The following is a 13,853-nucleotide window of genomic DNA, read 5'->3' as shown; positions in this document are numbered from 1 at the left end:
CGTACATATTGTATCTGTGCTATGAACTCTACATAGGATGCCAGAAGGATTCCAATTCCAATTTAAAATGTTGATTTTAATATAGCAAGCCCTGTGTGGCCTAGAACAGTCGTTTTCAAACTTAGCAATGCAAAGATGTGTGAACTCAGCCAACTTTTTAAGTTTGCCAAGTTTGAAAATCTCTGGCTTACAGCCCTGGCACATTCAGAGGTATATTACCACCACCATCTACAACTAGAACAGATCGGTCGAATAAACCCAAAAAGAAAAAACATGTTGGTAATCTGAAGAGCCAACCAAGACTAGGAGGAAATCCTTTTCATTATCACACTGGTGAAATAATTTAACGTTGGACATTCCAGCAGTAGGTTAAAATAGAGCTCTTTTTAATTAGCTAGGATAGTGCCTTTGGAATTATATGTTCCAGATAATTGTGAATATTCTTCTTATAGCTGCATGAATGAAGATTAGCGACCAAAGGCCTTCAGAAACAGATGGCATACAAATGAAGAAAATTATTAATATTATATTGGACTCTGGTTTGTTTATTTATTGTAAACCCTGATAGTTATGTGTGTGCAGCAGTATGAAAATCAAATAATATCCCGATATTGCAAGTTTCTGCCAGTTCAATAAGAGGGTAACTCTATTAAATTTCTGCTGAAAAACAATCATTTTCTGATTACTAAACTCTAGCAAGCCCTAATGAATTCTGTGCAATGGATGTATAGTTTTCCCTTTATGAAAAAGAATAACTGCTAAGCAGTATAACTAAAAAACATGTTTAACTTTATTAAACTGATTTCATTTATACCCTTGAATCATTTTTCCAATTGGAATATATTACTTTGGGTCATCACACATCTATACAAACATCTCACCAACATTCTGAGGACTGATTAGGAGTAAACATTCTGTATATTTAATGCACATTTTATATGGGATATTCAACTCATACCAAATTATATTGAAGCTCATGGGATATGAAGAATAAAACATATAACATAAGTGTATCCAAAACTATAATCCTTAAGATACATTATTAATTTAAGTTATTCAGATAAGGGCATCAAAACACTGAAATGGAAACCAGTACAAATTTTATACACATTGCCTTTATTTTAGTTTCTGTGTGCATGCGTGTGTGTGTGTGTATGTGCGTGTGAATGCTAGTGCAAAAGAGTTGTGACATTATAATTCATTATCATTTCAATCCAATCCAACACTCATAAAATGCTATTCAAGAATATATTGGGAACTTCTGTTCAAATCTGGTTCCATAGAATCTACGTTCTGAGCTATCAATGGGAAGAAAACAACTGCAGTTTGTCTGGAAAAAGAAAAACAAGTATTGGGTAAAAGAAAAAGAAAATGTGTTCTTCTGACTGCATTTATAGTTCAGGCATTTATACTGATTGCATCTGAGTAGCCCTTACATTTTTTGAGTTCCCATTTTTCTTTTGGTGATAAACAAATCATTATAGACACTTAGAGCAAAGTTGTTTTCTAGAAACACTGACTTTGCAAACTAAAACTTAATGAAAGGGGCAATGTGGCTTCAGCTTTATTTCTGTAGATAGCTGTGAATTTCCAGTTTTCAGAAGAGATTAAATAAAGCAGAAAAGATAGTGAGCAAACAGAATGCTGAGAAGAAAAAAATGGCTTACTACATTCAGTGTGTACTGTCCAGATATTTTAAGGTGCCAAAGAACATTTACCATTAGTTTTCATCTCTCTCAGGTTTCTATTAAATCTTTAAAAAAAAATTTTTAAGCAACTGAGTGCCCAAATTAATTCCAAAGTATTTCCTTCGTAATAATTAAGGATCTTAACTAAGGATGTCGTCAAATTCCAAGAAAGAGCTCCAGTTTATAACTGTCACTAGGCTATGTGGGAATTAAAGTTCAAGGTCCTTTTGATTAATTGCACGAAGAAGCATTAAAAATAAAAATCCCATTCATCACAAGATAGAGAAATATTCATAACTTCCTGGAATGTTCCTGATCTTAAGAATGAGATTCCCACACAAAAAACTTAGAAGAAACACCTACCTCTAGTTTTAAAACAGGCTGTGATAGCTCATTTATCAGCACTAGAAAGCCATTTAGAGAAATAAACTGTATTTGCTCATCCCCTGGACTTTCTAGTGTCATCACTGAAATGTTCAAACATACAGTTGTAGCACTATGGTGATTAAGAGAAGGAAGGATGAACTGCGAGGATGAGAAGTCCTATCGCGGTGGAAAATATGGATTTTCTTGGAATCTGGATGGAGTGCTCTGGCATCTTCCAATGCCTTCTGTGCTGCTTGAATAAAGTTAACATCTCCTGAAGTCATCACATCAAAGACACATGACTGGAAGTAGACGTCTTCAACTGGTAGCTTCTCCTTACATAGCAGATGAGCTTTCTTTCTGGTCAGGCTGCCTTTTGGAGGACAGCAGTTATGTATAGAGATGCGCTGGCTGAGAAAGCATCCTGATATACACAGCTGGAGATCCTGTTCATCTGTGAAGGAGACTGCTATCTCCTTAGCTATCCGGATGGAGAAGGACAGGTGCCTCCCTACCTGGCGCACAACAATGGTGGTATCAATGTATGTGGCTTGGATAGTTATGTGCTGCCCAGGTATATGTTCATGAATGGTTAAGCTAGTCCCTCCAGGTTTCTCACCACCATTCACTGAACCATCCACGAATGCTACTGGCAGGTTGTCCATTTCTGCCTGGTAGACTTTCTCTTCAATGCACTCTTTCATGTTTTTAAATATAATGGTAAGCTGCAAGGGAATAATAGCTTTAAAACACAAGGGATAGTTCAGATAGCTAACTTCTCTAAGAGCCATTCAATGACCAATTCATATATTACCATCCAAGGGGAACACACATCAAGTTAAATTCTGTTACCCTTATTTAGAAGAAAAGCAAACACTATTCATCAGATAGGAGTGAAGTCTAAAATTAACTAAGATGCTTTATCTTATGTAACTGAAGAAAAGGGGGAAATACAAACACACTTCATCCCTTATCAGGAGACCTGATAAAGTTAACTGCCATGCTCTACCCATGAGCATGAGAATCCACAGTGCTGTATTCTATACTACAGAAGAGAGACAAATTAGGGGGTTTCCAACAACAGCAGGACCCTCCCCCAAATACAAAAGGGTTCCAGTTTACCTATGACCGAACATACTGTAATTCAGATCTGAAAAAAGCAGAAAGCATACAGCTTCTTGTGGGATTTCTGGAAAAACAAAGGAGCATAAGAAGATAAATTGCTTCTTCTATTATGTGTTGATGTTAACCTGCTTCCAGGCATGTTCCTTCACCAACTATAGTAAAGTACATTGCTCTTCAGAGCTAATTGGTTCAGATATCAGGAAGTACTGACTGGTCTGGGGAAGCTCCAAGCTTTCAGCCAGAAATTGGATAGTCCTAGCTATTTAACTAAAGGTGACTGAACCAGCTTAGGAATAATGACAACTTCTTTGATCCAATCAAACCACTGGAAGCTCCAATAATGTTAGATCCTTGCAAATGCTGGGAATTATATCAAAAATCCTGCTTCAGTGATAGGAGCAGCAATATTCACATCAGTTATACACCCATTACTTAGGTTCAATTTCCTGTTTGGAGAGGACAGAGAATGCTTTCCAATCTATTAGGAAAGGCACCAGATGAGAAGAGTCTCAAACACATTCCTGAATTATCAGAGGAAACCAAGGAAAAATTGATAAGATATTGGCTGGGATCAGATACAGGTAATTGACTTCCTACACAATTGAGCACAAAATTTCAATTGCTAAACAAGACAGTTTTTAAGTACCTTTGCCCCATTTTACAACCTTTCTTAAGTGAATTAAGTTACTAACAAGGTTGTTAAGTGAATCAGGCTTCCCTATTGATTTTGCTTGTCAGAAAATCACAAGAGTTTATCACATGACTTCAGAACACTGCAACTGTCATAAATATGAGTCAGTTGCCAAGCCTCTGAATTTTGATTATGTGATCATGGGGGATGCTGCAATGGTTGTAAGTGTGAAAAATGGTCATAAGTTACTTTTTTCAGTGCCACTGTAACTTCAAACAGTCACTAAATGAACTGTTATAAGACAAGGATTACCTGTATCGTATTAAATCATACTCTAGTTTGTTTGACAGCATGTTATATAATCCAATTGCTACAATTTCCACCCTCCAAAAGTAAAAAGAAAAAATCAAATCACACCAGCAAAATCAGCTATTTTGCCAGCATTTTTCTCAAGCTGTTGGGAATTCTCAAATCACATGGTATGTGCTGAATACATTCACCCTATTGGTTGCCCAAACCCAATATGAAAGAGTGTAATTCTACCTTGGTGATTCCAGTGACATTTGATCCTTTAATGATAGGATAACTAGTGGCTTGCACAAACAAATTATTGTTGTCCAGAAGTGGCCAGGAGCCTTCAACTCGACAAGTGTAGAACTCATCACTGACGGTCCGGACATGAGGATCCCCAAAGACAGAGCAATACTGGTATGTGGGGGACTGGCCATGCTTGTGGATAAAACTCTTCTCATAGTCACAGGTGTCTGTGGATGGGAAATCATGTTTGTTGGGTGCCAGTGCTGGAGGTCTGGGCACTGCTGTTGGCTGTTCCTTGGAACAGTTGTTCTGAATTATGAGGTCTTCAATGACATAAACAGCTGCGTGGTATGCCAAGTCCCCGCGGCAAGTGCGAGCTGTCCTTCGGGTGCAGCTGGAGTAGGCAGTCAAGGCATTACAGTAGGCAGTGTTCCTTTTAAAGTTACGCATGTTTGCTGTGGCATCTATAAATTCAGAATTACAGCGTGAAATCTTGCATTGGGAGTCAACTGTAACAAGGGAAATTTTTAAAAAAATTAGAAATAAGACCGTACATTAATCCTTCAACATCCTTTGCAAAACTGCAAAAAAAACCCTTCCCCATAATCCTTGACTCATCATCTAGCAATTTCATAAGTAAAACCTGGTCATCTGGTCCCAAAGTTTCCAACTCTTTTAAAATGTCCACTGGAATTGGGCAGCCAACAGATTTAAATAAACAATAAAGATCTAGATAACATGGGTTCTGAATACAACAGAGAATGCCTCCTGCATAAATTCCTCAAGTTAGAAAGAAGTAATTCACTCTATGTCCACTCTTCATTGCGGTCTACTTTTCTGGAACTTTTCTGTGCTTCCCCACATCCATCCCTGGATATCTCTGCTGGAGATCACAGGATATTCCCCTCTCTTTTTTTTTTAAGCAAGAAAGCTATTGGAGAACATCCCAGTCGGGAGGGCAGAATCAAACAAGGAATTAGCATACACTCATTACATAAACACAAGAGAGCAAGGTCTGACACATCCCACTACCCCATGCCTTTCAGCCTAGTTTTTCCCAGGCAAAATTACCAGTATGCCAGGATGCCTGTAAAATAGATATAGAACAATAAAGTAGCTAGTTTGACCTCTACATGTGTGGGCTTGGTTGTTCATGTCTGACGAAAGCATTTCTACATATGAGAGGCCTTCTCCAAGTTGGTTCTCTTCAGACATAATGACTCCAATTCCCATAAATCTCCACTCACTATACCCAAACTGGAAGGAAAGTTGTAAGTACAGCCATCCAATTAAGAAGACACAGGGACAGGAATACAAAGACTATTCTAGACCATTGGTGTATCAGAATGGCACTCTTCTGGATAATGATATTTTATAGCATTTTTATAACAAATTTTCCAGAAGATCAGAAATGGAAGGAGGCTCTTGTAAAAAGGCAAGGCAAGGCACTCATAAACCCAAATGCTTCAAACAAAATCAAAAACAAGTCTTATTTGTAAAGAACTTCCTTTGACTATTACAGCAACAAATTGGTGGTACAATCTCCATTTAAGTCAAAAATGCATGAAAACTGTAGCTTCAAGCTGTATCCCATCCCCACCCCCAAAAAACAAAGAAAAAAATCCAGCCCTCATTTTTCATGGGTGTTTTGCTTGATTCAAATAAAGACTGTCCAGGAACAGAGTCAGCAGAGTATCAGTAGAACTGTCAATGAGAACAACAAATGTTAAGCTAATGTTTTTTTGCTGAATGAAATTTGGATGGAGAATAGTTTAACTCAACAGTAGAGAAAGACTCTAATTTAGAACTAACACCCCACCCCCACCCCCCAAAAAATAACCCAGGAGCAAATCTCTTACCATGTTTATATAATAGGAGTATGACCAGCAGTTTAATGAAGAAGTTTGGATTCATTGAGTAAAGCAGATTCATGCAGCAGGCTGATAGTCTTCTTTTGAACCATTCAGTCATTTTGGAAGTTGATCGTTCAAGTCTCTCCTCACTTTTTCTTTCTACTGGTTTGCTGTAAATAAAAATGAAGACTGAAATAAATCTTGTTGGTGTTCTCCAGCTTTATGCCACACAATCTGGCCTCCTGGAACATTGTTGTCCTCTGTTTTTTAATTTGTAGCTCTTATTTTGAATTCTGTTAGGGAGAAAGAAATTGTGACAATAAGATTATTCCTTTTTTTTAGTATTCCTATCATCACAGTGCACTGAGGCCATCATACTTCTACAAAGGCAATTCTTACCTGAAGTAATTGGAAGGCACAGTTACCTAAGGTTTCCTTTTCAGACCAGTGACTAGCTTAGAAATCTCGGCTTCACAGTTTAGTGAAGTATTTCAGATTCTTTTCATACTCTTTCAAGTCTCTGATGACTTGAAATGTGCTCCAATATAAAAAGTCATTTGCAACAAGCTATTCCTTTTGAGGGCCTCACTTTTCAGCCAAGATGGAAGATTGACATCAACAAAACAAGGTAGAGGAAGATACATTCTTCCCCTTTTATCCACCCCCAACATCAATCAAAGAACATGGAAGATTTCAGGTTGGCATCATTCACAATGTCTTTGTCCACCATTTTGGTGGACCAGCTAATTGCAAGTATATTTTGCCTTACTCTCTGATGAGCTTCCATTGGTCTTTTGTTCAAGAGCAATCAAGAAGAATCTTCTTTCACTGTCCAGTAAACTGCTTCTTCCATTCCTACTGTCCAGGGCTGATTTTACAAGGACGTAGTGACATTCTACACATCCCATCACATTTGTGTGCTGCTGTGCTACTTTCACTAAAGTCAATAAACTATGACAGAGACTTTGCCCCTGTTTGCAAACTTGGTTTGGATGGTTAATGATTAACTAGTTGATACAATATCTGCATACAATATCCCTATAACAAGATGACAGAACCCAAAAATATTTAACATTTCACAATAGGTAACAAGTTTCAGAGAAAGACCCTTGAGTCACCATTGAATCACTAAATTAATCCCTCCCATAAGAGGCTCTAGAGCTGGCTTGTGTATCTCAGTTTGCAGCATCAATTCAAACAGGAACAATTCATTCCTCATCAGTTCAATTCATTCCTAATCAGTCCAGTTAATGATCTAGGGACTAGGGATCTAATTATAACATACTAAGTTTGTTTAAGATGGGTTACCTAAGAGCTGTGACTTAGTTGTAAAATCCATCCCATTTGGTTAGCTTACCATTCAACATATTGCATAAATTCTGATAAATGGGTTAATTCAGTGATTAACTTCAGCAAGGTTACTGAACTAACCCACTTTCTGAGTTTACACAATATATTGAATGATAAGATAATCAAATGGAATGGGTTTGCATAACAGAGACTTGTAGTTGTATGAAGGAAAAAAGTATGGAATAGATAGTGCTATGTACACTACCCTAAGTATCTGGAAGAAAGGCAGACTAGAAATATAATAATCATTTTATCCACCTTTGCTCTTAAAGAGAAATCATCAAGTTCTACAAGTACTTTTAAGACTTACAACATGCAGTTGAAAAGAGATAGTACAATCCACAGTTCTTGGATCACCTTTTCATGTTTCTCAGATCTTCTTCCTCACTGTTATAACTCCTAAAATTAACAGCTTGGTTTTCTGTTATCTTGAAAAAGGAAACATGTGAGAACTATTAATGCAAATCCTAAAATAGGAATAACACAGTTTAAAGGAAACACCATCAATTTTATCTCAAATCCTGCGTTATCCAGACAAAGTCATACCTACCTTGTGGCTCTCAATCCTCCCAATGCTCCATGTGGCCATTGGCTCCCAAATGGTTGTCACACCTGAATTACATGAATCAGACCATTATTGCTTATTCAACAAAGGAACGTTTTAGCACAACCTGAACTCAGCTTTTTAAGGGTATCCACATTGAGCAGGTATAATACTGGTTCACATAATTAAATATGTTTTATTTATCTTCAAAGAATTCTGAAAGAAGCAGATTATCTGAACCCATTACAATCAGGTTTCAGTTCAGGAGACATCATTGACTGCATTTGTTAATGAAGTGAAGCAGCCTGTCCTGGTGGGACCTTGGAAGTACTCCTCTCTTTTATGGCAATGGCCTTATAGAACAGCCTTCCCCAAGTGATACACATGGCCCCAAACCCTGTTGGCCTTCAGGAACAGAGTGAAGAACTGATTTTTCCTCCAAGTTCTGGGGCTAGGATGCTGATAGACCCACTGGGTCAGGGGTGTCAAACTCACAGCCCACAGGCCAAATGCATCACATGCTGGCCATGCCCATACCCGGTTTAGCGAAGCAGGGGAAAGTCACAATACGTCACATGACGATGCTGTGATGACAAAAGTTTGACACCCCTGCGCTAGGTGGAGGAATCAGCAAAGGTGCAGCAATTTATGTTGATATGTTCTGCTGACTGGAGATGGGTTGACAGCAATTCAATTGAGCAATAGGGGAGAGCTTCAAGTCACCCATTCAAAAATGAGTTTCCTCAAGTACCTGCAATGGCTCTTAAATCAGATTAAATTAAATAGAGACACAATAAACCTAATCTGCAGAAACTGGTTTAGCAGAAAAAGAACCCAAGGAGGGGACAACAATATCTATTTATAAAAACATAATGCTGAATATGATAAATTAAGTCTTGAAATCAGGATTGACATTGAACTGTTTTAATTCTCATTTGTTCAAAGGCAAGTTTGGCTAATGTGGTATGAGGCAAGGAGAAAATGGAGTGCTAAATCAGATGTTAGTTTCAGCAGCATGTAAAAATGTAGTGGTTTAGCTTTAGCTATCCCAATTCTAATTCAACAATTTTGACAATGTTATAAGTGTAAGGAAATGTTTAGAGATCATAGGTCTAACTAAGCCTATGATTTTTGACCATTTTAGGTCTAAAAAAATGTTGGCCCAATAGGATAAATGTGTAGTAATTTTTATTTCAATAGGCATAATATTGATTAAACGGGATGTCTTCCTCTTCTGATTTATAGCAATAGTATTCCGTTTAAATTTTCACCTGTTTTCAGTTTTCAAGATTTATTTTAAAAAAAGATTCATTTGTACATACTTGATCATGGGGAAAAAATAGAGATGGCTAAGTTCAGATGATATGTACAAATCCATAGACAAAATTCTCCTATTGCCTTCTGTCATCCACAAATGCTTTCTGGTGAAGATGGCTTGAGCCATCTTGAGCCACCCAGTTTACACACAAACCTGGTTTAAAAATGCCCACACAACCTTTGTTTTCCTTAGTTGAATCCTGTACACATAAGGACTGGCAGTTAAACACACAAAGCGATCTCACTGAATAGTAGTGTATTTTGAGAGGAGGAGATGATAACATTTTCTCTGTAGTTATTAGCATTTGGCTAGTTAAATATCTGTATTCTTTGATGTTTCAGAACAACTGGTCCAGGCTGACTAATCAGATAAGGGAATGGAAGATCTTTCTGCAATAATGATCTACAATGACAACCAATCACAAGTTAGACTTAGCACATAAGTCAATATTGTATTCCTCAAGTGATGAGAGTTCGAAATAGTTATGGGGATTATGGAGTTACTTTATTTATTAAATGTATATGCTGCCTTGCTCTCTACTGAATGACTCCAGGGGCTTATAAAATGATACAAAGATGAATATGAAAATTATTAAAGGATGAAAGGATGAAATAGAAACTAAAAATCAAGAGAATAGGGGTGGGATCTTCACTCTACCCTATCATTCATCTCCAGCATAGAGCAACCTGATTACAGCCCAGGCCAGCCAACAGAGCCAGGTTTTAAGGCCCTTCTAGACAGCCAAAAGAATGAGAGTGTGTCTCACCTTCAGTGGCAGAATATTCCAAAGAGTGGGGGCCTCAGAAGGAAAAGCTCTTCACCAGTGGTGGTATTCACATTTTTTTTCTACCTGTTCTGTGGGCGTGGCTTGGTGGGCAAGATGTGGCTTGGTGGGCGTGGCAGGGGAAGGATACTGTAAAATCCCCATTCCTCACCCCATTAACCTGCTTTCCAGCTCCATTCTCCTGTGCAGGGCAACAAAAGACCCAGCCAATCAGCTGGAACTCAGGAGGCAGCGAATAGATGGATGAATAGATACCAACCAGGGGTGTTATTTCTGGTTCTTGGAACTACTCAAAATTTCTGCTACTGGTTCTCAAGAACCTGCCAGACTGGCTGAATACCACCTCTGCTCTTCACCTGGACCCCACCAGCCAAAATTCCTTGACAGAGTCCACAGCAAGCCTCTTCTTCTGGAACCAGTCGATACTTATAGATATAGTATATAAAAAGCACGATTAGGAAATGGCAACATGCTCTCATAAAGGGCAAATGCAGGTAGTCCTTGACTTACATCCATTCGTTTGGAGACATTTTGAAGTTACAACGGCACTGCAAAAAGTGATTTATGACCCCTTTTCATGCCTACAACCGTTTCAGGATCCCCGTGGTCACATGATCAATATTTGGACACTGGCAACTGGTATGCACTTATGATGGTTGCAGTGTCCTATGGTCATGCGATCACCTTCTGACAAGCAAAGTCAGTGAGGAAGCCAGATTCACATTGCTAACTTAGCAGTTGCATTGATTCACTCAACCACTGTGACAAGAAAGGTTGTTAAATGGGGCAAAATTCATTCAACCATTACTTCGTTTAGCGACAGAAAATTTTGGCTCAATTGTGGACTACTTGTACCTGCTGATGATACCCAGAGAATAACAGAGAATATGGACAATATTTCCCATTGGGAAAAACACATTTCTAACAGAATTCTCAATGGTGTATATATACCACCGTGGTTCTTTTGGCATTTTGCTTCTATAAGCACTAAAAGAAGTTTAAGTCTCCTATGAAGAAAAACCTTTACAACAGCTTTTATCAAATAAAGTGTGGGATGTATATGAAATGAAAACTGAAGTCTTACACAACTATTACTTTAAAAAGAACTCTAAAAACCAAAGACTCAAACTGTATTTTTGCCTCTCTTAAATAACAAGACAATAAATTTACCACCTTATCAGAATTTCCGAGGAGCTCCATGATTAACACCATTTGCTTTTAGTTAAATAAAAAATGCATTTTGCTTATGTCTTCTTTCTGTAAAGTTTTACAAATACCATAATGTTAACAAAACTTCCTCTGTCCTTTGGCAATTTTGATTTGATATGAGAGCTTTTTCATTATCATAAGTTTTCCAAACTTTTTTCAGAGATTTTATGTTAGCATAGCAGCTTTTCCCCCAAAATCTAGCAATAACACATTCTGCTGCAAACAGCAAAAATGCCAAGATAGTTTAAAACATCTTAACTTTTCCTGATTCCTGAATGAGTGAAGAAATACTAATGGGATTGTCTATGGCTTAAGATGTTCGCTGTGGTGGGTGGAAAAAGCTACACTCCAAAAGAAAGTCAGAATTTATCATGTACTACCACATGCATTAATACAACTCTGAATTTCCACCCTTTTCAGCTAGCACTAGGCTGCTTAATATAAATAAATCTCATTTGAAGCACTGGTCATGGCCATCTACATAAAATGATTTCATTTGCATTTGCCATTACTTTTTCAATCCCTCCTTAAATTCTGCCTTCTCTGTGAAGTTTATAGGAACCCTGTAGTTTCCATCTCCTGTTGAAACAAAGCCTAACTTGAGTACTTAATAAGGTGCATATTTTTATTCTGCTCTTCTCTCCTTTTTCAACAATTTTTCCTAGTTTGTACTCCCTACAGATGCATGGGCTACTATATCTCCCAGCAATAGTTAATAGTTGTTTAATGACCACTGGTTCCATGACTGTTCGAACTTACAATGGTGCTGAACAAGTGGTAATTATAATTGGTCCTTGAAGTTCTGGTCACCACAGCACCCTGCCAGTCACCTGATTATGATTTGTGATCTTCCCTGCCAGCATTCCACAAACAAAGTCAATGGGGAAGCCAGTAGGAAGTAAGATTTCACTTGAGGTCATTTAAAAAACAGTAGAGTCCTCACTTAACTACATAGTCCTTTCTTAACCATAGTAACTAGGGACTGCTTGGTGGTTGTATGACGTCCTGTTTTATTACCACATTGTTTAACTCTGGAAATTCTGATCCCAATTACTGTTTATTAAATGAGGACTACCTATACTGGAAAGAAAAGCCCATGCCTATGTTTGATTTTTCCCCTATCAAGTACTATTAGTGCCTGTGGTCATACTAATGGCAATGGTAAGGGGTAATGGTATGATCCTAGGGTGATCTGTGCTAAATGACTTAAGATGGTCTTAATTGATCTGATGAGTTTCTTGCAAGGGTGATATTCCTTGGAAGCCTTCAAAGAAATTGGCTAATGTTTTTCCAAGTAACATTTAGTGGTAAACTGTTTCTGAACATGGATATTTCATATCACAGGGATGAATGGGTAAAGATAAAGGTTCCCCTCGCAGATACATGCTAGTCATTTCTGGCTCTAGGGGCAGTGCTCATCTCCATTACAAAGCTGAAGAGCCAGCGCTGTCCAAAGATGTCTCGGTGGTCATGTGGCCGGCATGACTAAATGCCAAAGGCACACGGAACACTGTTACCTTCCCACCAAAGTGGTCCCTATTTTTCCACTTGCATTTTTACATGCTTTCAAACTGCCCGGTTGGCAGAAGTTGGGACAAGTAAAGGAAGCTCACTCCGTTAAGCAGTGCTAGGGATTCAAACTGCTGACCTTTCTAGTCAACAAGCTCAACGTCTTAACCACTGAGCCACCACTTCCCCAGGGACGAATAACAGATGAATAATAGATTTCTCCTATCTTCTGGTGTCATAAGACTAGGAGTTGCCAAAACATGTCAAGGGTATCAGGTTGGGAAAGACAACCTTAAATTATTCTATTTGGAGACATTCCTCTTCTTGTCACTGTGGCAGACTTCACTTGGTCAGCTGATGCACTTGCATCCTACACTTGTTTTTTGCTCCATGAAGATGCTGCATTCTCCAGTCACTTCAACAGTTAAGTCCATGTGTCAAGGTTCCAAGTAATGCACCCATAGAAAACAGAACTCCGAGGCAGGCAGGTTTATTGGATACTTCATATTGGCACAACTGGTGAAAGCTGATTCTGGAATTTCCCATGGCTTTCACCTAATTAAAAGTAAAAGTGTCCCCTTTCCCCCCAAGTCACTGGTCATGCTATCCAATCCAGGTACTGGCTGGTTGCTGGGTTACTTGCACCTCCTCTGGCCAGCCACCTATGAGAATATCCCAGGAAAACTTCGTTGTTTTGGCTACAAAACCCCATCTAATTATTTCTTCCCTCCCACCATTGTGGGGCAACCCTGAAGACTCCAAGATGGCTTCAACCAGGTTCACTTCAGGTTGACACCATGGGTGTATCATTTCAATGGTTCAATTTCAAGTTCTCCTTAGCTATTCATTGCATCCAAGAGTACTCCCAAATTCATTCTTCAGTTCTGCAGGGCTAGATAGCCCTCCTTTTTTTTGCCAAGGACCAGATGGTATCTCTGA

General features: G+C 38.4%; 1 protein-coding gene across 4 annotated transcripts; it reads right to left on the bottom strand.

The window, feature by feature from the left end:
- Positions 1 to 768: 768 nt before the first annotated feature.
- On the bottom strand, positions 769 to 7,155 carry LOC113435158 (hemojuvelin-like). Of its 4 annotated transcripts, none has more exons than XM_087922494.1 (4): positions 6,600 to 7,155; positions 6,207 to 6,493; positions 4,354 to 4,856; positions 769 to 2,779 (listed from the first exon to the last, which is right to left on the bottom strand). In XM_087922494.1, the coding sequence occupies exons 2-4, from the start codon at positions 6,316 to 6,318 to the stop codon at positions 2,165 to 2,167; spliced, it is 1,230 nt and encodes a 409-aa protein (XP_087778620.1). In that variant the 5' UTR covers positions 6,319 to 6,493; positions 6,600 to 7,155; the 3' UTR covers positions 769 to 2,164. The 4 variants fall into 4 exon arrangements, with proteins under 4 accessions (XP_087778620.1, XP_087778621.1, XP_087778622.1 ...); XM_087922495.1 differs by having other exon boundaries at positions 6,207 to 6,370; XM_087922496.1 differs by having other exon boundaries at positions 6,970 to 7,155.
- Positions 7,156 to 13,853: the final 6,698 nt, after the last annotated feature.

Source organism: Pseudonaja textilis, chromosome 1 (assembly GCF_049901715.1).
Source record: "Pseudonaja textilis isolate UNSWEBS1 chromosome 1, rPseTex1.2, whole genome shotgun sequence".
In the NCBI taxonomy this organism is placed as follows: domain Eukaryota; kingdom Metazoa; phylum Chordata; class Lepidosauria; order Squamata; family Elapidae; genus Pseudonaja; species Pseudonaja textilis.
Note: the sequence above shows the minus strand (reverse complement) of the source record. Positions and strands in the feature narration are given on the sequence as shown.